This window comes from Athene noctua, chromosome 4, assembly GCF_965140245.1.
Source record: "Athene noctua chromosome 4, bAthNoc1.hap1.1, whole genome shotgun sequence".
In the NCBI taxonomy this organism is placed as follows: Eukaryota; Metazoa; Chordata; class Aves; order Strigiformes; family Strigidae; genus Athene; species Athene noctua.
Window position 1 is genome coordinate 9,361,620 of NC_134040.1, and position 24,686 is coordinate 9,386,305.

The 24,686-nt window shown below is 45.3% G+C and overlaps 1 protein-coding gene across 4 annotated transcripts in view; it reads left to right on the top strand.

The window, feature by feature from the left end:
• FGFR3 (fibroblast growth factor receptor 3) overlaps positions 1 to 20,869 on the top strand; it is a 57,826-nt gene extending 36,957 nt beyond the window's left edge. The window contains exons 6-18 of one of the 4 annotated variants that reach the window (XM_074904377.1): positions 801 to 924; positions 1,349 to 1,539; positions 5,194 to 5,344; positions 9,170 to 9,357; positions 10,244 to 10,392; positions 10,487 to 10,608; positions 11,836 to 11,946; positions 12,102 to 12,292; positions 13,618 to 13,740; positions 15,400 to 15,470; positions 16,851 to 16,988; positions 17,457 to 17,562; positions 17,648 to 20,869. In XM_074904377.1, coding sequence (XP_074760478.1) covers positions 801 to 924; positions 1,349 to 1,539; positions 5,194 to 5,344; positions 9,170 to 9,357; positions 10,244 to 10,392; positions 10,487 to 10,608; positions 11,836 to 11,946; positions 12,102 to 12,292; positions 13,618 to 13,740; positions 15,400 to 15,470; positions 16,851 to 16,988; positions 17,457 to 17,562; positions 17,648 to 17,812 — 1,830 coding nt within the window. In that variant the 3' untranslated portion in view covers positions 17,813 to 20,869. Of the gene's footprint in view, positions 1 to 800; positions 925 to 1,348; positions 1,540 to 5,193; positions 5,345 to 6,406; positions 6,552 to 9,169; positions 9,358 to 10,243; positions 10,393 to 10,486; positions 10,609 to 11,835; positions 11,947 to 12,101; positions 12,293 to 13,617; positions 13,741 to 15,399; positions 15,471 to 16,850; positions 16,989 to 17,456; positions 17,563 to 17,647 lie in introns of all 4 variants that reach the window. The other 3 variants (XM_074904379.1, XM_074904380.1, XM_074904381.1) reach the window with 3 other exon arrangements.
• Positions 20,870 to 24,686: the final 3,817 nt, after the last annotated feature.

A 24,686-nucleotide genomic window follows, 5' to 3' on the forward strand; every position in this document is an offset into this window, starting at 1 on the left:
TATTTCCTCTATACTCTTTAGAAACAAACATTCTAGGGGCAGCAGGTCAGGGTGGAGACAGGGGTTGTGCTTTCCCTTCTGCTACTGAACAACCAACAGCTCTGGACATGAGCCACATCCAGAAAAACAACTAGTACAAAACTTGGTGCCAAAAGAGAAGGGCTGACCAGGCATCTTAGGGGCCAGACTTAAGGCTGGGCATGTTTTCTCCTGTTTTTTACAGGGAATTTAGGGGACTAACTCACTTGTTGATGCCCATTCCTGTTCAGACAGATGTCAGAAACTGTTCCATCCATAGCACACATCTTTAAAATATGTTTTATTGAAAAGTATGATTTTTATTGTTTATAGTCATCTTATGGGTTATATGTAGCAGTTGGTAAAATCTGCAGATGAGAGTACAGTATTTTGAGCTGACAGTCTTGGGATGAGAGTGCTCTGGCAGAAGGGACCAGTGGATAAAGGGTTATCTTAGCTGATGCCTTCTGAAGTCATTACTCTAATGAGAGGTGCCACATTCAGCTGTCAGCTGGTTTCATTATTGTTATTATTGTGGAAGAATCTACAAGTCCCCCTTGCAATCTCAGTGCGTTACATTGTGTTGCACTGTTCCTGCATTGGTCTTAATTCCTGTTCACATTGAACCATTAATGACCCTTGAAACAGGTCCATGTGATGTTCAGGCCTACTCTGGGGTCCATTCATGCTGGCCAAGTGTGTAGAAGCTCACTGTTCATTGATTTGAATGGTCTGGTGATGATGGTACTTGACCACGAGCTTGATGGTTTGATTTCTTCTAGTTGCGACACCAGCAGTGGAGCTTGGTGATGGAGAGCGTTGTGCCGTCAGATCGAGGAAATTACACCTGTGTTGTGGAGAACAAATATGGCAATATTAGGCACACGTACCAGCTTGATGTATTAGGTGAGATTTCACTGTTTTCCCTCAACAGCTGATCTGTGGTGATGTTGAACAGGCACGTGATAGGATATGGGAATCAGGAGCTTGGTTTCTTTCCCAAAGTGCTGGATCATGTGTCTTCTAAAACCACCAAGAAGCTGCCTTTTGGCCAAGAATTCAGCTTCAGATCTGTGACTAGTAAATGACTTAGCTAGTCTTCAGAGGATCCAGTGAAGGAATGGCAGGGTTGAGATGCCTCCACCATTCCTAGGTGACTCTTCCCTGTTTGGCTTGAGAAGCACTGAGTAGAGCAATGGCCAGGACACCTGGGGGACAATCACAGTTTGCAGCCTTCCTGCTGAAAAGCTAGGAGATGAAGGGTTCAGAGGAGAATCCTTGCTGGAAGAGTACAAGTAAATTAGGACATCCTCTCTTTTCTGTTTTTCAGAAAGGTCACCCCACCGGCCGATTCTGCAAGCAGGACTTCCTGCCAACCAGACTGTGGTGGTAGGGAGTAATGTGGAGTTTCACTGCAAGGTCTACAGCGATGCCCAGCCTCACATCCAGTGGCTGAAACACGTGGAAGTCAACGGCAGCAAATACGGACCGGATGGGACGCCCTATGTCACAGTGCTGAAGGTTGGTACATGCTCCTTCTCACCCTCAGGGCAGTCCTTCCTCTGCCTTGGTCTCAGTGTTACAGAGACAGCAGCTACATTGTGGGGATGCTCCTCAGAGAAACTCACTGCCAGACTAATGGCAAAAGAGATCAGCCCTGAGTAAAGGTGCTCACCATCAATGGAAGCCATAAACTTTATTTACATGTTTATAAATAAGCATGAGACTAGCAGTGCAATGCGAACCAGGAACTCCCAACAGAATGTGTTCAGTTCCACAAGTTCCTAGAAGGGTAATCATTATTTAAATCAGATTTTAGGGAGCTCGAGGTCTCATTTTCTGTGATTGTTCTGTGTCTATAAGAAAAAAGTCATAGAATAAGCTAAGGACAGCTGTTGAAAGTGTTCTTTTCTTTAAGTCTGCACAGTGGAATACTCTGCTTTTTGGAGGGGGTACGTCCTAATGTTGATATTCCAGACTCTTCTCTTTGCCAGATATAACACAACTACTGCAGTGGCAAGATAAGCCAAGTAATTGTAAGAGCTGAGGCAACTGTGAGAAATGCAGCATAATAAAAGAGAAGCTGTCAGATTGCATTTGACCTAAAACTGTAAAAATAACCATTTCTTACAGCTTCAATAGAGGTATTTTTGGGGCTTATTAAAATAAAAGGCTCCCAACTAAAACACATTCTTTTCTTTTCCAAGTAAACACACTGCAGTGTGCAGATACTAAATAATGCTAAACTACCAGCACCTGAGAGCCACTGACATTTGTGAACATTGCTATTATCCATGCTCAGGAAAGCCTTTTTTTATTCAGCAAAAGCTCACTTAGTAAGACTTCACTTTCCTCAAATGCTTTCTCAAAAGGGAACTTCAAGATTACAGCCAGAACAAAGCCAGTTGGTCTGGTTTCTCCTCAACCTCTGTAAATATAAAAAGTAGAGAACAGAGAGTGAAAAGCACATTGGACTTTTAAAATTCCTCCCCTTTTTTTCTTGTAATAATTAAAGATATCCTGCATTGGTGTTTATTAAAATATCTAGGGCCAAATGGAGTTTTTCTGGCTCTGCGGTTAGAGCTGAAAGCAGATTTTGCCCCTGCAGTTTCAAGCTGAGGTTGCCCTGTGCATGGACATTCCCTGTGCACATCCTGCTGCACACACCCTTCTTCTCTTTGTATGAAGTTTTTAAAAAAACCCACTTACCAGACAGCATCTACAAAACTGTAACTCAGCCAGATACATGATAATAAAAGCCAGAGACCCTGGAAATAATTACACAGATTGAAATAACAGATTGGTTGGAAGAAATGGTTGGAGACAGTTCTTCAGGATTGGCAACACGCGCTTCTCGCGAGTTGATAAAACTTTTTATTTTCTCGCTGTCTCTCCAAATGTGTTTGAATTATGCATATTTGAATTTCCCCTGGTTTCACAGCCCAGTACCAAGCTCTGAATAGCTGGCTGTGTCACATGCCATCTAGTATAGTCTCCGAGCTCCGTGTGTGGTCCCCGTGGGATAAAGTGCTACCTTTTGGAAGTTTGTAGAGCCGCTGCGAACAGTGCCTTGTGTCACAAGCACAAGCTCCCATTTTGCTGTGGCAAAGAACATATAAATAGTCTGTATAAATAGTGTTTTAAAATTAAGTTGGAGCAGCACTGGGGTGGCTAGGTAATTAGAATTGCCAAATACCTTCTCTTCTGTGGACAGCAAAGGCTCCGCATTCCTCGAAGGGGAGCGCAGGCAGGCGTTTGAAAGCACAAGTTTTGTTTGGTTTTATTTTTTTGCTGAATAGGACCAGCACACGTCTATTTACTACTTCTGGTTAATCAGGAATGCTTTGAATTGTATTAATGCCGGCATCAGCGCTGGGGCACGGAGCATTTCCATTTTGGGATGCATCTTTTGTGTGCCAGTACTGGGCCTCTGTGGAGCTGTGTCAGGCCCAACTTTGCAGGGATTTTTTTTTTTTTTTTTTTTTTTGTTAATGTGTGTGTGCTTGTTTTTTAAAAATAAAGATCTGATAAAATGATCTCACTGTCATCTTGGGGCCAGTCCATTGGCATTATGGACTCATTCCCCTCCTGTCACGCAGTGCTGTTGCTTTGTCCCGGTGTCCTGGCTGTGCTGCTGGAGCAGGGTGCTATTAACAGCCCTTCCCTGCCCACAGTTGCTTTAGAAAAGGCTCTCTCCTGCTCAGTGCTGTGGTGCCTGCAGGGAGATAACGTTTTTTTTATCAGCCTGCCCTTCCCTCCTGCTTTCAGGAGATTTTATGGACTGTAGAAGCTGCTATATATGGGGGCAGTTTATATATGGGCAGTATCCTGGTACCCATAGGAGTGAGGGGGACAGAGGTGCCCAGAGCATGAAATTCCCCCTCACATCTAAATGGCGGGGCAAAACCCAGCACAGTCCAGATGGATAAATTGAATGTGCTGTACTTTCAACCCATTTTTTAAACAGCCTGACAAAACCAAGCCATCACCTGCATCAGTTCCTGAAAGCCTGGGCCAATTTATGATCAAAGGAAACCCCTTTTTCTTTGCAGAAGAGCACTAAATGCATTCCAGTTACAGAGGGGGGGCTGGCAACACTGTGCCCAAGCTTTGTCAAAGGCTAAATGGTGTGTTCTGCATTGAAACATGCCCGGTTTAATTATAAACAAGTCAGCAACAGCAGGCAGGCACGTTTACCCACGAGTCAGGACAGACAAACTTGCCAGCACATAAGCCCTAGAGATGAGATCAGGTCAAAACCAGTGGTGTTTGTCATCAGATATGGACACTGGGGCTTCTTTCTGATGCCACCCTGGGTTCAATTCCTAATAACCTGTCAGATCTGGCAGCCCTGTTGATTTTAATGGGTTGCAAGTCATATTGGCAGGACCAGGCCTTGAAATCGAAGGCACTGAGGCTGGGCTGGATAGCTTAAGACCAGAAATGAGAAGAGAGTTGTTTTATTTTCATTTCCAGGACTAAAGCTGATTTTTTTTCTAGACTTTCCCTAGGCTACTTCTGAGGCCACCAAAAACAGTTTTGCATTTTCAACCAAAATAAAAACAACTGTTTAGGGAAAAAACTGATATGCTGTTGTGGCAGCGTGGAAGAAGAGAAATAAAACCCTTGCTTAAGAGAAGTTTGATTTATATGCACCACTTTATTTAGTAAAGAAGAGGCTCCTATAAGCAGTGGAAAAAATTACAGCTAATTTCTGAAAGGCAAAGTCAGCAGCGAGTTTCAGACCGCCACTGCTTATATTTTGTTTCCAAATTCTATTTTGGAATCTGATAATTGAAACAGTATTTGCTGAGCCGGGTTGCAAACACAAATCTCTGCTTAAGCCGTTTCTCTGGTGCTCCTGTCTGCAGAGTTACTACGAAACTGTAGGGTCTTTGACTGCTGTCAGATGAAGAAGTGGGAAATTGGTCTGTTTAAAAAAAAAAAAAATCTCACATGTGAAGGGAAGGGAGTTCACTTGCATGTGGTTTGGGGGCCAAATGCAACTTCTCTTCTTCACCCAAGTCCTGGGTTAGGTCTCTCACCACAGGGTGAGCTGGGGATGTTGCCACAGCCAAAAAGAAAATAGCTGTGAACGGTCAATCCTAGCTAATATAGGTGCAATGGAGGTATTGTTTGGTTTACTGAAGTTCAGGTTTCTGTCTATTCCTGCAGTCTTGGATCAGTAAAAACGCTGAAGCCGATGCTAACCTAAATCTGTTCAATGTGACAGAACAAGATGAAGGAGAATATCTGTGTAGAGCCAACAATTTCGTAGGCATAGCCGAAAAACCATTTTGGCTCCACATTCGCAAACCAAAACCAGGTAAACCACAGACTCTGTCCCAAGGCCCTGGCAACTGCAAGAATGAGCTATAACATTTTTAAGAAGCTAGTGATTAAAATTACTATTCATTTTGTATTATACCCTGTCAACTGACGCTGAATGGCTTTATCTTATTTTCTTGCTAATTTTTTTTTTTCACAAGAATGTAACGCCTATACAGCAATTGCCATGGAAAAATTCCCACAATAAAATGACTGTCAAATTTTGCTATCAACTCTTCACGCTTTTATTCCTTTCCCTTCCTTACAATTGAGTGCTGATAACAGAATTGCATGTTAATGACCTGTGACGTTCAAAGCTCTGGAAAACCAAGCTGTTTCAAGATTTTCACTCGTAAAACTGATATAATCAGTTCTGTCCTTTGGAAAAGTAATGGAGACAGAAATATCAACATTGGCTCATGCAAGCAAACATGTTAAATAGAGAGCAGCAACAATCTCGTGGGCTCTGGGGGTTGACTTCAGCTTGGAGGATTTGGCTGCTGTGTTGCTCAGTGCCACTGCAGGAAAGTTCCTTACAGGCACTACGGTATTGAGGGCTGTGTGATCAATATATGGCTTTGAGATGCCCACTCTGAAAAAAAATGCAAAATTCTATATTCTTTGATGAAATAACAAATCAAAATGTTTGGATGTTCCTCCGATCAGCACTTGAATCTTTCCCTACTACATCTCCCTTCCTTTCTCCTTTCTTTCACTCTTCTCTCTCCTCTTTTACCATCTTTCTTTCCTCACCCCCTGTACTCACCTACTAACCAAGTCAGTCATATTGTGGGGACAATTTTTCATTTGGATGCTTTTGCTTGCATGCTTCTTTAGTGGGACAGAGTAAGAACCTGGTGAAGGGAACTTTTTTTGCTTTTGACTACAGGTTGCAGAGGGGAATGAATAAATAAATGTGGAATATGGGCCACTGGAAAAAAAAACAACCCACCTTAATCTGCTTTTGAAAATTTGGCTGTGGTGTCCTCACACTTGCTGGGAATGTGGCTTATTCTCTGTTTTCCCTCTTTCTATATGTGTGTGTTTTTTTTCCCTGTAGACGGCAGGTGTTAACACAACGGATAAGGAGCTAGAGATTCTGTACTTGCGAAATGTTACTTTTGAGGATGCTGGGGAATATACTTGTCTCGCAGGGAATTCTATTGGGTTCTCACATCACTCTGCTTGGCTGACGGTGCTACCAGGTATTTCCTTCTGTGCTGGCCTCTCCTTCCCTCTCCAGGGTGCCTTGATGTTTTGCTTTAGAAATGCCAAGTTCCTGCAGCTCGCCCCTTGCTTGGAAGGGAGGGCTCTCCTCTGGGATTTGCTCCAGACCCCTGTTGCATATTCACAGCTGACACAGGCATTGCATCTCAAGATTTAAATTATTATTTCAGTAATGCTACAAAATGCCCAGTATCTTCTTTGGTAACAGGGAGGTGTTCACAGCCTCTTTGTTAGGAGACTGTTAAGTGCCAAAATGAGGAACTTTGTCTTCTTACACTGCCAGTGGGAGAAAGAAACCTCCTCATCAGATGATCCAGGGCACCTGAACTGGACGTGGACATGGATCATCTTATGGAGGAACCTTTCTGTCTAGCCTCATACCTTAACCTAAATTAGATGCAAAAGTGGTTGGTGTGAGTATACACTTCCCTGCCTGTAGCATCATTTCCACTTCACCGATGAGGAGGCCAAGATAGAAATCTCAAATAGAAGGTCAAGGAGAGTCATCTGTAGACAGAGCCCAGGAGTCCTGGCTCCCAGGGGCTTTGCATGCTGCCTGCTCCAGCTGGGATCGATGAAAGCTGAAGTGGGCTTGAAACCTGAGGCCAGAGTGACCTCAATTTTGTGGTCCTTTCATGTGCAAAGCTCTCACAGACAATGAAGCCAGCGCAGAATGTGCAACAGAGGGGTCTGCTTTGCAAAAGAGGGGAATGAGGCTGTGCTGTTCCTTCACCTGCAGACTCTGCCTCCAGCTACTGGACAGGCTTAAGCACAATCCAGGAAAGCACCAGCAGTATTCATACTGAATCTCATGGGTGCTGTGCCTTGCAGAGTGCAGGAACAGACCTGAATATATTTAGTAGATCCTTACTGAAAGGGCACTCAAAATCTTATACACCCTACTTTGGCTTAACCAGTCATAGACAACATTTGGGTCCATTTCGCAACACATCTGTCTCAGGATGTGTTTAGGAACTGGAAATTGTGGCATTTCTAATCTTGACTTTATCTGTGCAGGTGATTTGGATGTAATTGCTTTTACTGGGGCTCAAGAAGGTCTCCTCCATGGCCAGTCCTGCTGCTGGTGGGATCTGCTGGTCTTTTCTCTGTTTATTTGCCAGCTCTATAATAGCTGTTTCTGCTTCTGCCATCCACTGGATGAGAAATTGTTTCCTTTGGTTAGAAGACTAATGTCTCTGTTATTTTGAGAATCTCCTAACTGTCTCATCTGACTGTTACGCTGTATTTACAGTATATGAACTCATACCTCTTATTTAAGCAAAGAATAAGCAGGAGAAAACCCACCAAAAAACGTGAAGTGGAACTTTATATTGAAGTCAGACATGGTGAAGGACAGCCATCTGTGCAGCAGCGGGCCCCAAAGCGCTACCCACAGAGAGGGAGCAGGATACAGCCTGTCTGGGGAACCTCTGCTTGTAAACCCCTGTCCACACTACAGCAGGAGAGACATGGAACAGAGGGCAAGACGGTGTGAACCAAGGCACAGAGCTGTGGCACCAACCCTAGTGCCTGATCCCAGGAGATCTGGTAACCCTTCCTCGCAGGAGGAGATGACCACTTGGCAGGATCAGGCCCTGCACATCTGGCACACAGGCTGGTGCAGCCCCACATGTCACCGACGGCTGTTTCCCCATGTTCCCCTGGACACAGCCACTGAAAAGCTGACACAGAGCCTGCTGCTGCCAGGGGAAAGTGCCCGCTGCTTGCCAGAAACACTTCTTTGGGGCAGCAGTGATGTACATGAGCTGTTAGTGGGCTAACCAAGCCAGCATGACTTCATTATAAAGTTTCCCACTGCTGACTGTTCCTCTGATGCCAGCACACCTTTGGGGTACAGAAAATTAGTAGCACCATGGCCCCTTCCTCTGATCTACGTGCCTGTCCTGAAAGGAACAAGGGAAGAAACAGAGCTGAGCTTTGCTGATCCCCAAAAAGTCTTTTTAGCAGGTAGCCACTGCTCATGGGCTCATGCCATCACCCTCCCAGCTCAGCCACTTCTCTGGGCCAGACCTTCCATCCTCTTTCCAGCAGAAGTAAGTTTTCATGAAATAATTATGCAGATTGCTCTCATGAGACTTTTTCCCTGTGTGATGCATCATCCCTGGATGCCCTTCGAGCCCCTTGGTCCCTCAGGGCAGGCACTGGTCTGGTGGAAATATTTGCTGGGAAAGTTGAATCAGTGAAGTGCAGCAAACCCAGTCCTGCAGCCTTTGCATATCTGAGGCATCCAGATACGTGATGTGGATGTGCAGAGAAAGCAAGATCTGGGTCAGAGGGACAGCACAGACACGTGAAGATGCCTTCAGCCTAGAGCAGTGGTTTTCAACCTGTGTGCTGAAGGCTCATAGAAACTCCAGGATTGCAGTAATTACCCCAAAAAAGGCAAACTGAACTAATGTTTTAGCTACAGCAGCAGGTGGAAAACCACTGGCCTAGGAGAGTGCCCTCACTGAAGTCACTCAGGAGATTGGCACAGATGAGCTAGTCCTCCCCAAATTCTTTGTGCTGCGTGTGTGTAGTTGCATGCGGGCAGCTGCCCGCCCTGTCCTGACTGCCATCTCTTGTTACCCCGCAGCAGAGGAGCTTATGGAAGTGGATGATTCAGGCTCAGTGTATGCTGGCATTCTCAGTTACAGCACTGGGTTTGTTCTCTTCGTCCTGGTGGTGATCGTTGTGATTGTCTGCAGGATGAAAATGCCAAACAAAAAAGCCATGAACACCCCCACTGTACAGAAAGTCTCCAAATTTCCACTCAAGAGACAGGTAACAGAAAGTAGATACAAGATTCCTATTCCCTCCTATGGTCATCCCCTTTTTTTTTCCCTCCTTGAAATTTTCTCTCTAGGTGAGAAGCTCTACCAGAAAAACATTGCCCAAGAGGGACATAAGTTGGCTGCAGTCTAGGAGTTTAACCCCTTTTATTTATTTGTTTCTGTTCCAGTGGAGCAGTAGCTGGTAGCAGCTGACTCTGTTTCATGAGCAGCTCGCAGGCAGCTGTGTTTCTGTTGCCCTTGTCCAAGAGGGGCTGGCATAGTAGATGCCATAGAAAGGACACCTTGCAGGGGAACAGTTTAGTCCAGGCTCCCTGGTGAAGCAGAGATTTGGGGAGTAAGAGCACATTTAGTTGTGCTTGTTCCTGCTTTCACAGAGGTTCTGAGAACCTGAACCAATTCTCACGTAGTTGGGATAGGCCTTTTTCTCCGTGCAGTTAGAGATGCTCTGCCACATGTAATTGAAGAGGGGCAGGAGCAAAAGGCACCATGTAAAAACCATGTAGTGAGGGATATGGATTTCACAGCTTTGGCTGCAAGCTCATGGTGGGCATTTAGAGTTCCAGAACAGGGGAAGTCACTCAGAAGTCATAGCCTGTACTTGCTATGGAGATAGAACAAATACCTCCTGCTTGCTGGAGAGCACTGGCTGACCTGTCCCTCCTTTCCACCAGCTAAAATCCTGACAACGGGTACCTAGATCAGTGCATTTGTGCAAGGATGAGGGGAGAGGTGGAGGGGGGGGGGATTTCCCATTTAGAAATTACCAGAAAGGTGTTAGTGGACAAAGATCGCTCAAGCCCTCTCAGTGATCCATCTCGGGCGCTGCCTTCCCTAGGAATACAGTTGGCAATAACACTTCATTTGCTCTACCCAAGCAGGTGTCATTGGAGTCCAACTCTTCCATGAATTCCAACACGCCCCTGGTACGGATCACACGACTCTCCTCTAGCGATGGGCCAATGCTGGCCAATGTCTCCGAGCTGGAACTACCTCCTGATCCCAAGTGGGAACTGGCACGCTCTCGGTCAGTCAACCCACAAGGTGGGGGGGTCCCTGTGCCTGCCGGGAGTGACACCACCCTGGTACCCACTAACTTGCCTGCTTGTTCCTCCTTCCAGCCTGACCTTGGGGAAGCCGCTCGGCGAGGGGTGTTTTGGCCAAGTGGTGATGGCAGAAGCAATTGGGATTGATAAGGACAAACCAAACAAGGCTATCACAGTTGCTGTCAAGATGTTAAAAGGTATGGGGAGTCCACAGAGGGCAGAACAGCATATTGCACTGGGTTTCCTCTTGTTCCCCCCTCTTTTAAGTCTTCTATATAAACACATACAATAGAAGAAACCAAAACCAGCCTTTCTTCCCCTTCACCCACATAGCCTGGGGCTGAGGGCTGTCTCCTTGGAGAGTATGTAAAAGTGCAAATCCCATCAGGAAGAGGGACTGGGAATTAACCCAGTTGTCTGGCAAGGGGTAGCATCCCTGAGAAGAAGGGAAACCCCCTTCACTTCTAGCTAGCTCCATGAATCAGCCTTCACTCCTCCCACAGTCAGCGCTGCCTGTTCTACTAAAAGCTTATGCAGCAAGCTCAGGTGGAGTTCACAGAAATTCAGCTGACAAACTCCTTGAGGAGTTTTATTTGTTGAAGAAACTTGATCCCAAACTCCCGAGAGGTTAAAGGGAGGCCAAATAAGGGGGCGTCACTGGGCACCTCCAGATGAGTCTCTGTTTTCCATCCTTCCCCTGTGCACAGTAACCACAGACAACACAGTAAAAATCACTCTGAAGAGTTCAGCTGGAGCAAGCAGGGCGGATGCTCCAGCAGTGAGCAGCCCAGGGCTGAGGTTACTTGGAGTGACATCTTTAAAAAAGTAATATTTCTTATCAGAAAAGGATTCGTTTAATGTACGTTTCCTTCAGTCCCTTCTGAAGTTGTTTTTGGAAGCAGGCACGTTTACATCTTTCCAAACCAAAGCATTCATCTGGGGAGATTTTCCCCCATTTTTCTACTTTTTTAGAAAGCTTTCCATGCAAAAAGTACATTCCTTCCTCTATATTTCTCTCCCAGCTCTGACTTTCCCCCATCCTTAACTCTTTGGCCCTGGAGATGAGGGAGGAAAACAATCAGAAATGGAAAATGGTGCTTGGTACCAAAACTGACTTTTTTTTTTTAACACTTACAGAATGAAACAGAAGAGGAATGGTTTTATTGATTTCCATATGAACATTTCTCTCCATCTATTTGGTTTTTTCTTCTTGAACAAATACTCTCTTTCTTTAACATGATAATATTTTTTTTGTTTTATTTTGATTCTTCTTCCAGAAGTAGAATAAAAACAAACACCGCCATATTTTGGGTACTGTTCCCTGTCAAGACCCCACATGGCTACACATCAGTTGTATTAACTAGTTCACAAAGCACTTAATTTTTTCCTGACATTTTTTTGCTTTCCTCTCTTGCTTTCTCCAGATGATGCCACAGACAAGGACCTTTCTGACCTGGTCTCTGAGATGGAAATGATGAAAATGATTGGGAAGCATAAAAACATTATTAACCTCCTCGGTGCCTGCACGCAGGATGGTAAGTGGCAAAGTAGCCCGGTGATCGCAGGGCTGTGGGAGGCTCAAGTGTGACTGCCTTCTGTGTAATTACTCACTGGCTGCCCAAAATTTCCCAGATGAAATTTCGGGGGTCATCTGTTCCTCCACTGGATGCCGATGTGCTCTTGCTTGCAGGACCGCTCTACGTGTTGGTGGAATATGCGTCAAAAGGGAACTTGCGGGAATACCTCAGGGCACGTCGCCCACCTGGCATGGACTATTCCTTCGACACCTGCAAGCTGCCCGAGGAGCAGTTGACATTTAAAGACCTGGTTTCCTGTGCCTACCAGGTGGCCCGGGGCATGGAGTACTTGGCATCTCAGAAAGTGAGTTGAGAAACCTCATTTGGTAGAAGCATCAGTCAGACCCACGTGTTCAAAGGCATGCAGTGCTCTGTGTGTGTGTAGGACAACCTCAGGCAAAGGATTGCAAGCTTCTCCCTTTAGAGACCAGATTTTTCCATATGAAGTGTTTTGAGTTTTTTGCTCGAGGCTTCATTCATATGCCAAAGTTTCTGTGTGCTGGTTGCGTCCATGAGCTGTGCAGCTGTCACCTGCAAGCCCGTTAGCATCCTCACAATGTGTATAAAAGCACAAGCAACCCAGACCTTGGTGCCCATCCTCACTGATTCAACCTCTACCACTCACAGAGGTAACTGGCTTTCAGTTGTGTGATCCTGAGGCTTGGGCAGCAGTGACTGTGGGAGCGTCACACCAGGTTGTGAGCTTCCACTCTGGGAGATGTTATGTTAGACAACAGTCAGAAGCTGAGTGCACCTTTGTCTCCACCATCTCCCTTCTGAGACTGGGAAAGATGGAGAGTTCCCACAAGGAGGCTGAGATCCTGGGTGTAGCACACGTGTTTGTGGCTGTCACCAGCACACATGGGAGCAGCACTGGTGTGGGTTTGGCTCAGTGAATGACCGTGCCCAGGGTGCTCCCTGGGGAGCACTTTGCTGGCACTGAGACGGCTGCTGCATTTGCTTACATCATACTCGGGGTTAAGTCCTGATTTACCGTAACATCAGCAAGTGGAGAATCAGGCTTTGGGTTCACGAAGCTGTGCCCTAGCTGGTGTGACCTCTTTTTGCAGGCAGGGAGCACTATGGCAAGAGGAAGTTCAGCTTCAGGTGTCAGATGTGTTCATCCTGTGACTGCAGTTTAGGGCAGACAGTTCATGGTGGCTTTAAACTCCCCCTCTGCATAGCGCACGCTAATTTAGCTTCTTTCTCAGCTAACAGCTGTGATATACTTTGGATGTATTGGGGCTGTCTTAATTTGAGGATTTTTCTCCTTCAAACTTCAGCCTGCCCTACTCTTCCTGGAGGAAGCAGGGCAGAAAGACAGCTTCGCATCCCAGCAGGCACCCACAGAAGAGGAGTGTTGGCTTTCTCATCTGTGCATCCCTTTTGGAGAGAAAAGACCCGTGTCTGTGTCAGCACTGAGGCTGATGATTAGGTGTTGCTAAGAGGTGGCTCCCACCAAGCATGCATGATGGGGCAGTGACACAGAAAGTGAGGAGTTAAGCAGCGCCCACAGCTTTATTAGCTTGGGAGTCAATGAAACAGCAGCTCATAAACCACACGGTGCTGTTGGTTCCAGGCGCGAGCAGCTAACAAGCCCTTATTTATTGACTTGCTCACCTTTCACAGTGCATTCATCGCGACTTGGCAGCCAGGAACGTGTTAGTCACTGAAGACAATGTGATGAAAATAGCTGATTTTGGCCTCGCCAGAGACGTTCACAACATCGACTATTACAAGAAAACCACCAATGTAAGTACAGAGCTGCCAAGCACATGCAGTTCTCCTTCTGGCAGGGAATTCAGCCACCCCTGCACAAGTGACCCTTGTCCCGCATCTCCCTTTCTAGAGTGGCTTAGGAAGAACAAATCTGCCAGTGGCCTCACCTAGTGAGGGACTGTAGATAGTGTGGTCTTAGGAGTCTACCCACCATCTGTTTTCTTCCTGACAGATGCTGCTGCTGCTAGCAGCTGGTTGTGAGGTCTCAGCTCTGGCCAGGAGGCTTTAGACTAAAAGAAACCAAAGGTTTTACCAGAGGGGAATAGAGCCCTTTCCCATCTGCTGCACTACCATTCATAAAGTTCCCAAGGAGCCAACCTCTGGTCCCACCAGAGCCCTTGACAGAGGAATGTCACTTTTTGTATTCCTGGAGCTACCTTTTCTACAGCTGAGCTCCTTGACTCCTCTGCCAAGGGTGAGAAGATGGTCCCAGCCAAGGGCTGAGTCTTGGAGCCCTTTATATTTTCTTTACAGATTAATTTAGGAACGAATGGCTAGAGAGACAACCCGTGTCATGGTTCAAAGCCCTGCAGCAGATGTTGAGCTCTGATCAGTCCATGAGACATCCTGCCCATCACTGTGACGCTGCAGAGAACAAAGCACGTCACAGCGCTTTTCAGCAAAAGAGCAAAAGCCACAACTATACAACATGGTGTGAAGGTGGCAGTGGAAGAGGTTGAGGTTATTGGAGAACCTGAGGCTCTTGCAATTGCAAGGGGTCTGAATGTCCAGGCAGTCCTACAAAGCCTACCACGATCATAGTGATCCTCTCCAATTTCATATGAGAAATCTCTCTTAATCATATATTAAGAAAAATTACTGGGACTTTTAATTGTAAATCCCATAGACTTGCCTTGTTTGGGCTGTGTTGGACAGCTGAGAGCGTAATCCCATTTGTGCATCCTGCCTGTGTCCATCTCTGGTTGTCTCCTCCAGTGAGACAGTGGGTCAGAAGAGGACAAAGTTCTCCCATAGCCAAACTATGCCTCAAACACAAATCAGTCCTTTCTTCCTCCCTCCAAGGGCCAAGCAAAGCCCAAAAGAATTATGATTAATCTAGTATTTCTAATCTTACATTTCTCATATGTGACAGCCCATGTTTGTGACCCTAATGTAGGATGTTCCTCTGGAAACCTGCAATCAGGCCTCCTCCTTTAGCCTCCAGCAGGATCAGGATTTGTTTTTTAGAGGATCTGGCCATTGCCTTCACTCTTGAAAGTTTCCCTTCAAGTTCAGCCTAAACCAGATTTGGACTTGGAGTCAAACTGCTTCTTCCAACCAGATACAGAAAGTGTTGTCCCGTGCTCTGCTGCAGAGCTCGCTGCGTTTGTGAGCAACGGATGCTGTTCCCATGCAAAGATTTAGATGCGCTGATACGTTAAACCTGCCTTGGCAGTGAAATACAGTCCGCTACAGAGAGCATTTACTGCAAAGATTGTCAGTGAAGATCCAGGGATCAAATGCTCTAATCTGTTTATATGTGGCCACTACTGCTTTGCCCAGTGACTGGGAAGGCAGATGTGGTTGTTAATGAAAATGTTTCAAACTGGATTAGAAAAGAAGATTCAGATGGTGCCGTAGTGGCTGGGGGAATATGCTGATGGGATGTTCCCATTGTCTTCCTAATTACAGGGTCGGCTGCCTGTGAAATGGATGGCTCCAGAAGCCTTGTTTGACCGGGTCTATACTCACCAGAGCGATGTGTAAGCATACCCACACTTTTTTTAAAAAAGTAAAATGACAGGGAAATCAACACCTATAGTATCTTAAAAGCAAAGCGTATTGCTGAGCACAAGCAGGGCTCATTCACTGCTGGGGCGCCTGGGGATGCAAAAGCAAATGAATCAATTCCAAGCTGCAGCTTTGCACATGTGGCTTTATTTTAACCGTTATTTAACTGCTTTCATCCGAGGATGTCTAGTGAGCTGCAGAGAAATTACTGGAAGGCATGCAAGTATTTATTGTCCAGGTTATAGATGATAATATTAATCCTGAATTCAAAAAAGTTCCTGCAAAAAAAATTACCCTTGGCTTCCTCCATGCTTTGCCCCAGACAGTTACGCTTCAGTGGAGTGTGTGGGATGAGCTTGAAATATTCTGTCCGCTGTTAGTAGAATCGATCAGAGAATATTCAACAAATATATTCTTGAATTAATTTGGCCACTTCATTTTGGCCTTTATTTTTCCTAATCCTGTCTTGTCCATTTTGGTACCTCAGCATGGTAAGCCAACAGCAGAGCCCACGATACATGTAAATCTGTATCATCGGCTTTTTTATTTCAGTATTTGGGTGATAATGGCATTTTTACAGTAATTCAGCAGCCAGCCTGCCTGCTCCTCAAGGCTCATCGCTTGCAGTTGGACAAATAAATCTTTCTGTTTCTGTATTTTTTACATACTTTGGCTTTTATTGATCTTAAATCATAGTTTCCATGCTTAGGTAATGCTGCAGCAGGCATGACAGATAAATCAAAGCTAGAGAACGGGAAAGCGAGCATGCGTGAAAGAGAAACAGAGACAGATAATCTCTGTTTTTCAAAAGAAAATGAAGAAGGCAAAAGATATTTTTGAAAAAGAGGACTTTTAACCAGAGCACAGCTGCAGGACTGGAGTGTGTAACAGTAGTGCTCCGCTGATTTTTGTTGGGGTATTTTTCTCCGAGCTTGGCCAGTGAAATGAGTGTTGTAACAAGCAAGTTTTGGTATCAGCTTGCACAATTAGTGGCCTGTGGTTCCAAGCCTGCAATTCAGTGAAGCTGTGCATGAATAATTTGATTTGTTCCATTCAGTGGAGCTGGTGGAAGACCTAACAAAGAGCTGGGGGTGATAGATGGGCTGTCACCTATCTGATTAAATGCTCATTTCAATTTCAGACTTGGTGCCTGGGATTTCTTTGCTATTGAGTTGGATCAGCAGAGATCTCCAAGTAACTAGTAAAAATGGCCTAGGCAATTAGTCATGCTATTGATGACTTTGTTAGCTATGCATGGCTGCACAGAAATAAAGCCAGGCCGGGGGGAGGGGATATAAGGGGGGCTTGGAAAAAACCTCATTGAATTTTAAAGATCTTTCTTTGGTTTCCAGCTGGTCTTTTGGAGTGCTACTATGGGAGATCTTCACTTTGGGAGGGTCTCCGTACCCAGGAATTCCCGTTGAGGAACTCTTCAAACTCTTGAAGGAAGGCCATCGGATGGACAAACCCGCAAACTGCACCCATGATTTGTGAGTATGTGGGGGTGGGGTGACAACCTCACCCTGTTGCCCCTTCCCTCTGCAGCCAGATACCACTCCAGGCAGTGGTTTGGGCTGTTGGGGCATCCCACTGTGAGACTGTGCTGGCCATCTCCAGGTAGGGTAACCCACCCCAACACATGTCGGCTCAGCCCACAACATAACACACCTGCCCTCGTTTGGTGGGTGGGGGTTGGGGGTGTAGCTCCGGTGGGTCATCTTTAGGACAGGTCCTCCTCCTGCTTAGAGAGTGTGGACACAAATGAGATGATCAGTCACAAGGAGCGTGGCTCCACAAAGCCCTCCTCCTCCTCCCCCAAGCTGGCCACGCGCCAAGGCCACCGTGGCTGAAGTTGCGTTGGCCATAGCTGTTCTCTAGGCAATTTGGGGATGAGTGGGCAGGCAGAGGGGTGCCACTTAGTACCACCATGGGTGACAGTCCCCTCTCCCCTCATGCAGGTACATGATCATGCGGGAGTGCTGGCACGCCGTCCCCTCGCAGCGGCCCACCTTCAAGCAGCTGGTGGAAGACCTGGACAGGGTCCTCACCGTGACGTCCACTGATGTGAGTGTGGTGGCGTGGGCATGGGGAGGGTCGCTTGGTCCCTGGTGGGGGGCACCCAGCATTGATGGGTCTGTCGCCCTGGCAGGAGTACCTGGACCTCTCAGTGCCCTTCGAGCAGTACTCACCGGCTGGCCAGGACACCCACAGCACCTGCTCCTCAGGGGACGACTCGGTCTTTGCACATGACCTGCTGCCCGATGAGCCCTGCCTGCCCAAGCACCCCCCCTGCAACGGTGTCATCCGGACGTGAGGCCCCCCCGGGCAGACAGACAAACAGATGGATGGGCGGGCAGCATGCCCACGGAGGTGTGAATGTGGGGCGCCGAGGACGAAACCGTAGTGAAGGATCTTCCAGTGGAACTGCGTGGTGGTGCCCAGAGATTTGTGTTGTTGTCAAGCTGTTCAGGGTAAAAAAAAAAAATAATTTTTTTTTTTGTTTTGTTTTTTTTTCCCCATTTGCTGTATAAAAAGTCAAGTAGCACTGTTTGGCCTGAAGGAACTAATCTCTTGCCAAGATGATTTATCATATATAATTTTTTTTTGTTTATTTTTCATTTTTGGGGGTCTTTTTTTTACTAAGCAGAATGTTGAACCTGGGGGGTGCTGACCTCCCAGCCTCCGCGCTTGCATTTCGAGTGCCAGAGTAGCCGTTCTGTGCCTGCAATACGAAGAAGAGGAAAAAAAAAATCTTACTTTTTTACAAAAAAGAACACAAACAGAAAAGTGTAAAGAATGTAGAAATTCTTTGCTTATGCAATCTGTACATGAACCTTTTTGGTGGAGCTGAAAAGCCACGTTGCCTGCAGGGATTCATATATTTATAAAAATATCTATATTTTTGTTGTCGTCGTTTTTATAGCTTCATGATCGTACTACCCAGCTACAGAGAAGGAATCCTTTTTGGAAGAAGATAAAAAAATTAAGTAAAATGCAAATTGTCATGGAGAAAGGAAAAAAAAAAAATTGATAAAAATAGACAGTCAAGTCATCTGAAATGGCAGCGCTTTGGCCGGGCTCGGCGGCCGCCGGCCCTTGCACGGGGCTGGGAGCGATGGGACCGTGTCAAGGCGGGATCAGACCCCAGGGACGGGCAGAGACCTGGTGGTGGCCGTGGGGGTCCCCGGGGAGGAGAGCATCACCCATCCAAGAGCAGCGGGGGACCTGGGTCCTGGGTGCCCACGCAGCATCTCAAGCCACATCCCGACCTTTGGGAACAGCTGTTTTGGGGAAGAAAATCCCACTTCTTGGGGTTTGCATAGTTTTGCTTGCCAAGGGTAAGTGGGAGGGGAGCAACTCCTCCATCCCCTCCTCGACGCCAGCGGTTTGGCCCCATCTATGTGCAGTGACTCGGAGAAAGAAGTTACGGGTACCTGTAGGCAAGAGCCTTTAACTTATATCAAAAAGGTTTATTCCAGAGAATCTGTGTATATATCTATAAATATATCCTGTATATATATATATAAATAAATATATTAAAAAAAAAGAATGTATAATACTAATGCAACATAAAGCAGTACTGAGAGAGAGTCTCAAAATACGAGCATTGCAATCTAGGATATACTGATCTGGGCAAAAGAGAAGATTTTTTGTTTGTTTGTTTTATATCTTCACAGTTTTGTTTTAAAAATTGTACCTTAACATGTATATTTGTAAAGTTATTTATAGACATTAACATATCTGTTCATTGGTTTAAATAGCGTAGCGTTACTGTAAACTTTTAAATTTCACCAAGCTTAAGGGTGGGTTTTTTTAACTTATTAAAAATGGAGAAAAAATATATTAATCAAGTTTTTGTTTTGTGTCTATGGGAAATATTGAAAGAATGTATAGATGTACAGTCCTTTAACAAATTACATTTAATGTTATAAATATATATATATATGTATTCTTTAAAAAAAAATATTAGTTTATCCTGGATTGCAGTGAGCAAAGGTAAGTTTATTTTTCAATACATCAGCAGTGGTTAAAACCAAACAAATAGCAGCAGAGAGATGATTTTTACGTATTTCAGAAAAACAGGGCTAAGAATTCTTCCATCAGTTTAACCACTGTGCATTAAGGGGGCGTGGGTGTTTATTTTTCTATTTTCAAATGAAGGTATTCGTTGTGGTCGATTTAATAACAAGTATGCAGCAAAGCAAAATGTTGACTTTGGATGATGCGGGGTAATATTTTTTTTTCCCCCTTTGCCAGTACTGTTGTATTTTGGGCTTCAGAAATGCTATGTGAGCAAAAAGAGGAGTGACACTTTGCAGGAGAGGTGCAACGACTGTGCATTTCTTTTGCATCTAACATGTTGGAAAATGCCAGTGATGCCTGATTTTCTGTGTTTAAAGTGCTGTGCTGTTTTGTTCCTCGATGTCGGATAGCTGTCTAAAAGCACAGGAGTGAACTAAGGAATTTTAGCGTGGAACAAGCTGACAAGGGGGGAGATTTGGGCTGGGAGTTTTTTGTGGGTGGGGTTTTTTTTTTGTCCAGAACACTTTATTTACTACCACGAAGAGGCAAGGCAAATTGTGTTCTAAATTCTTCCTTTCCATTTTTCTCTGGTGCATATTACATATCAATGTTTCAGAATAACAGGATGACAGCATCTCATTTTAAGATTTTTTTTTTTTCTTCTTAGAGCCACAAAATCCTTATCGTAAAATAAATAATTTATAGTTTGAGGTTATTTCAATGGAAGTTTGAGAAGGTAGATTTCTATAGATTTTTGTTTTGTTTTGTTGGAATAAAAAAAGATTTTTTTGGTATTTTCTTACAAATGTCTGCTAATTGTGTACATTCCAAGTACTCGAAGCATTGAGTTTTCCTGTACTGAAAAGAGAAAATGTACAAAACTGTGCATGATTTCAAATGTTACTAGATATTATAAATATATATATAATTTATTGAGTTTTTACAAGATGTATCTGTTGTAGACTTGTTGACTTTAACATTTCTTATTCAATGCTTATATAGTTTTATAGCCTGGACTATTATCTTGAAAAGCTTAAAAAAATTAAAAATTCCAATTTTGTTACATTTTATACTGTTGATGTTACAATCCACAGGTTTGCATAGCGTGATTTTTTCAATGAGCAACTCTGTTCAGTTTATTTTAATACTGTATTTCTGTGCCTGACAGCTGCAGCTGTCAAAGGTGTGAGATGAACACTAAATAAAACTATTCTACTTTTGTTAACATGGCAAACTTACTTCTACAAAAAAAAAAGAAAAGAAAAAAAGGTTGTTAAATTTGGGGGTTTATTCCCAGTTGCGAGAGCCCTTTGCAAAATCGAGTCTTCTAGGCTCTGGGATTTGTAGTGCTAGGAGGGTTTATTTTTCACAGTGCTGCTTTGTGAGTCCTGGCTAGCACAGGTTTTATATTCATAATAAATTTATAACAATTTTGGTTTAAAGACAGCATTATTTCTTTGTTAGTGGGTATATTTATATCCACACAAGCCATTGTGTGCATGCAGGTATAGAGGTATTTAACCCCTGCTCTCATACCAGATTAAGCATGTAGCAGGAGCACAAGGGCAGGAATTGTTCATTAAACCTCTGTTACGGATTTCATCCAGACCAGGACGTCTTGCAGTAGTGTGGCCATGGTGGTGCTCATGAAGTTGCATTCAGCCCTGCAGAAGCTGGTGGAGATGCAAGGGCCACAAGAGGAGCCCACCACTAGGAAGGGGGGAAGATGGGTGTATCCAGAGTGGGCACCCAGTGGGATGAGCACGAAGGACTTCATTCTGCCCGTCTCCCAGAGAGCAAGGGGACCCCAAGTTTGGCTTTGGCTTTGGTGGGGGTGAGCAAGGGAGCTCAGTAAATCCTTACTTTGCTGGTAGCAGCCAATGCAGGAGGATGTTTCTGCTTGGGAAACAGCACTTCCATATAATATTAACTTCCATATAATATTAACGGAGTCCTACAAGTGATCCTGTTGAACTGCATCCCAGACACCTCAATTTTTGCATGCAAGTTTATCTGCCTACCTGTAGCCTGCCTGCAGTAGCAGGCATTTGTAGTTTTAAGTAGCTGGGCACGGGAGGGCCTGCATCTGAGCAGGTTATGTCTGCAGCACTGGGACTGCCACCACCACTGTTCCATCCTAGTAGAGTTGGAAAAAAAAAAACCCAAACCCAATTACATGGGTTTTAGGTCATTTCCTTGTCATTGTAAGAAAAAACCCCACTCTTTTAGCACTATTAAGATGCACTGCATTGTGGGAGGAAATGTCTTACTACCTGAAATGGGTTGTTTCCATGCTTTAAGGACACACTTTGATGATCCCTGGATGATCCCTGGCCATCCAGGGTTGCAGTTGAAGTGCAGCTAAACAACCTTTAGCTGGTTCCCATGCAAATGGCTTCATCGGAGCAGGGTGGTGAGGATGTTGTGCACCATTTGCCACCAGGACTTGAAAAGCAGGAGAGGGATGGATCATTCGGCAGTTAGAGGTGGTGTGTTGCATACCTGTGTTTTATAGCTGCCCCAAAACAAGTCCTCCCAGCCCATAGAGAGCACAGAAGTCAAAATCTCAGAGGCAAGTCTCTGTCCCGGCGCAGTTGCTGACCCACTCATGGAGCTGGCGTGATGTTTGCTTTCCCTCTTGGGTTTCATGATGTCATTCTTCCTCTGCTGACCTTCACCCACAGCAGTGTTTGCTTGTGGGTTAGGGAGGAGGGGTAATATTTTACTTTAATTGCCCTACAATGCAGCCAGTTCTTAGCTGAGGATGAATATTTGGCTGCAGCATGTGATGTGCTTTGAGCAACGTGCAAAACAATCTTAAGGAACATTTGCAAAGGTGCTCAGCTGGGCTGCGTCACTGAGCGAACATCCCACCACAGCACATCCTCCCCTTCGGTGGCTGCAGCCTTCCACCCAAACCATATGCCCTTTCCACATGAAAGATATTTTTCAAAGCAGAAAAAAATGTCTTTTTTCCTCAGTGGTTGACTACACAAATAGGGCCTTGCACCCGCCCTCATGACCTGTTTCATAGCAACATTCAAACAAATTACTTAAATTGTGATTTTTTTTTTTTTAATGTGCTCCCATTGGTCATGGCTCCATGGTGAGACAGGGAGGATTTGGCAAAAGGAAGGCAAGGCTGAAGCCCTGCAGGTATCAGTAAGTGATGCCAACTAGAATTAAAATAGCAAAGTTTCCTGGTGGCCAGTGCCATTTAAAACTCTTGGAGGAGGCGTCTCCTGCTGGTGGACTCCTCCAAGCCAGTTCATCCCTCCCAAAGGCTACATAACCTCCAGAAACAGAATGTGGAGACATGGGTTCTGTTGACATGAAAAGGGAATATAAACAGTGAATGATGGATCTGCTCAACCCCTCAGAGCTACTAGCAATGGGATGACATGGGGGAAAGGCCAGAGGAGATGCCAGGATATGAAGTGCTTTCTAAGGCTTCATGGCCCAGGATCATGGGCTCACCAAGAGACAGGGAAGGGATTTGTCATTCTTACCTGTATGCTCCACCTTCTAGGCCACACTAGCTCTAAGTATGGTTTCACCTTCTCATGCACCTGATTAATTTCTCTGTTTCATTCCCACCATGGTGCTTTTCACAAACAGCATCTCAGGTGTAGGCAACATGTCAAGCAGAAGAAGCATCGTGCCCTGCCCCAACAGGATTATTACCTAAAACCAGGAAAGAAGTCAGTGTCCTAGCAGGCGGTGATACAATCAGCTCTGAGCTCTGTGGAGACGTTTGTGCCCACACACACCTCTCTGTAATCAGGTCTCCTGGCTGGTGCCCACCAAAGACTGGACCATAACCATTGCACCTGTCCCAGACCCTTTTGAGGGGGTCTGGCAGCATGCAGAAGCAGGGGATGGGAAAGGAAAGTATGCGAGCAAAAGACAGGTACCTTACCAAATGTGTGAGTGGGATTGGCCCAGGAATGATTTTGCTAAAGACCGAAGTCTTCAGGCATCACTCACCAGCAATGACTTCCTCCAGGTTCCTCGCCAGTGCAGACAAAACTGGCTTTGCCATCAAGGAAGAAGGACCCCAGCTGGGAGGGGTGAGCAAGGGGAAGGGTCAGAGTCAGGTGCATCTTACAACAAAGGGCTACATTCAAATAGTCATTGGGCATCAGACTTGAGCAATGAAAGCAAGAAGCCAAAGGTACCTCCACACCATCATGCACTGTAGTGCACTCCCTATGCATTTGGCCAGAAAACCAGGCAGCACACACTAAAACTGATGCTGGGTAGAACAAGATAACATCGTGGATAATCATCACACAGCCTCCCCAGTGATAACACATGCTGTCTAGCTTTTATTACTGGCATTTAGCTAAATGCCATGCACACTTGCCTCTGGGTCTGCCTTAACACCCCCTGCGTGCTCTCGAGGCATGCTAGACTAAGACAAGGATGGAAGGTGGTACTACTGCCTTACATCAAAGGTTTGGGTCTGTCCTGAGTCAAAGTCAACCTGGATGTTAGGGTAATCAGAGACTTCAGATGTTAGAGACTGTATTAAAGAGCAGGTTGCAAGCAGGGGCGGTGAAACTTGTTACTTTTTGACTCAAGACCTCTTGACAGGAGAGAAGCAAAACTAGAAGTATTGATGGCAGAAAATCAAGGCTGAGAAAGGCAATATAAAATGCAGCACAACCCCTGAAGACTCTGCCAGCATGGTAGAGCTGGGCAAAAAACCCAAATTCCTACAAGCTGTCACTGAAGCTGCCACTTTGGAGTGTAACTTTGCAAACACAAAGTGATCACAGCCTGCACAAGACATAGCATGAAGCATTGTGGTGAAGTGCTGTCATGTGCTCCTGACATGCTCACACACGCCTGAAAGGGGTGCCCAGACAACCAGGACCCAGTCAGCATCTTGCCACAATCCCAGGGGACACCATGTTTGCTCTGTGAGATAGCTCTGGTCCTACCAAAAAACCCCTGAACCAAATCCAAGAGAAATTATTTCATGTCTTTCCTGGGTAGCACTACAGGTATCTATTTTCCTGATACAGCAAATAACATGTTCAGGAAATTACTCTTCGTGCTGACCTTCCATCAGATACTTACTTAGTCTACTCAGCAAGGCAGAAAACCCATTTATTGGTTCCAGTCAGTCAATGTCGATTTTTCCACTTCCACACCAGTAA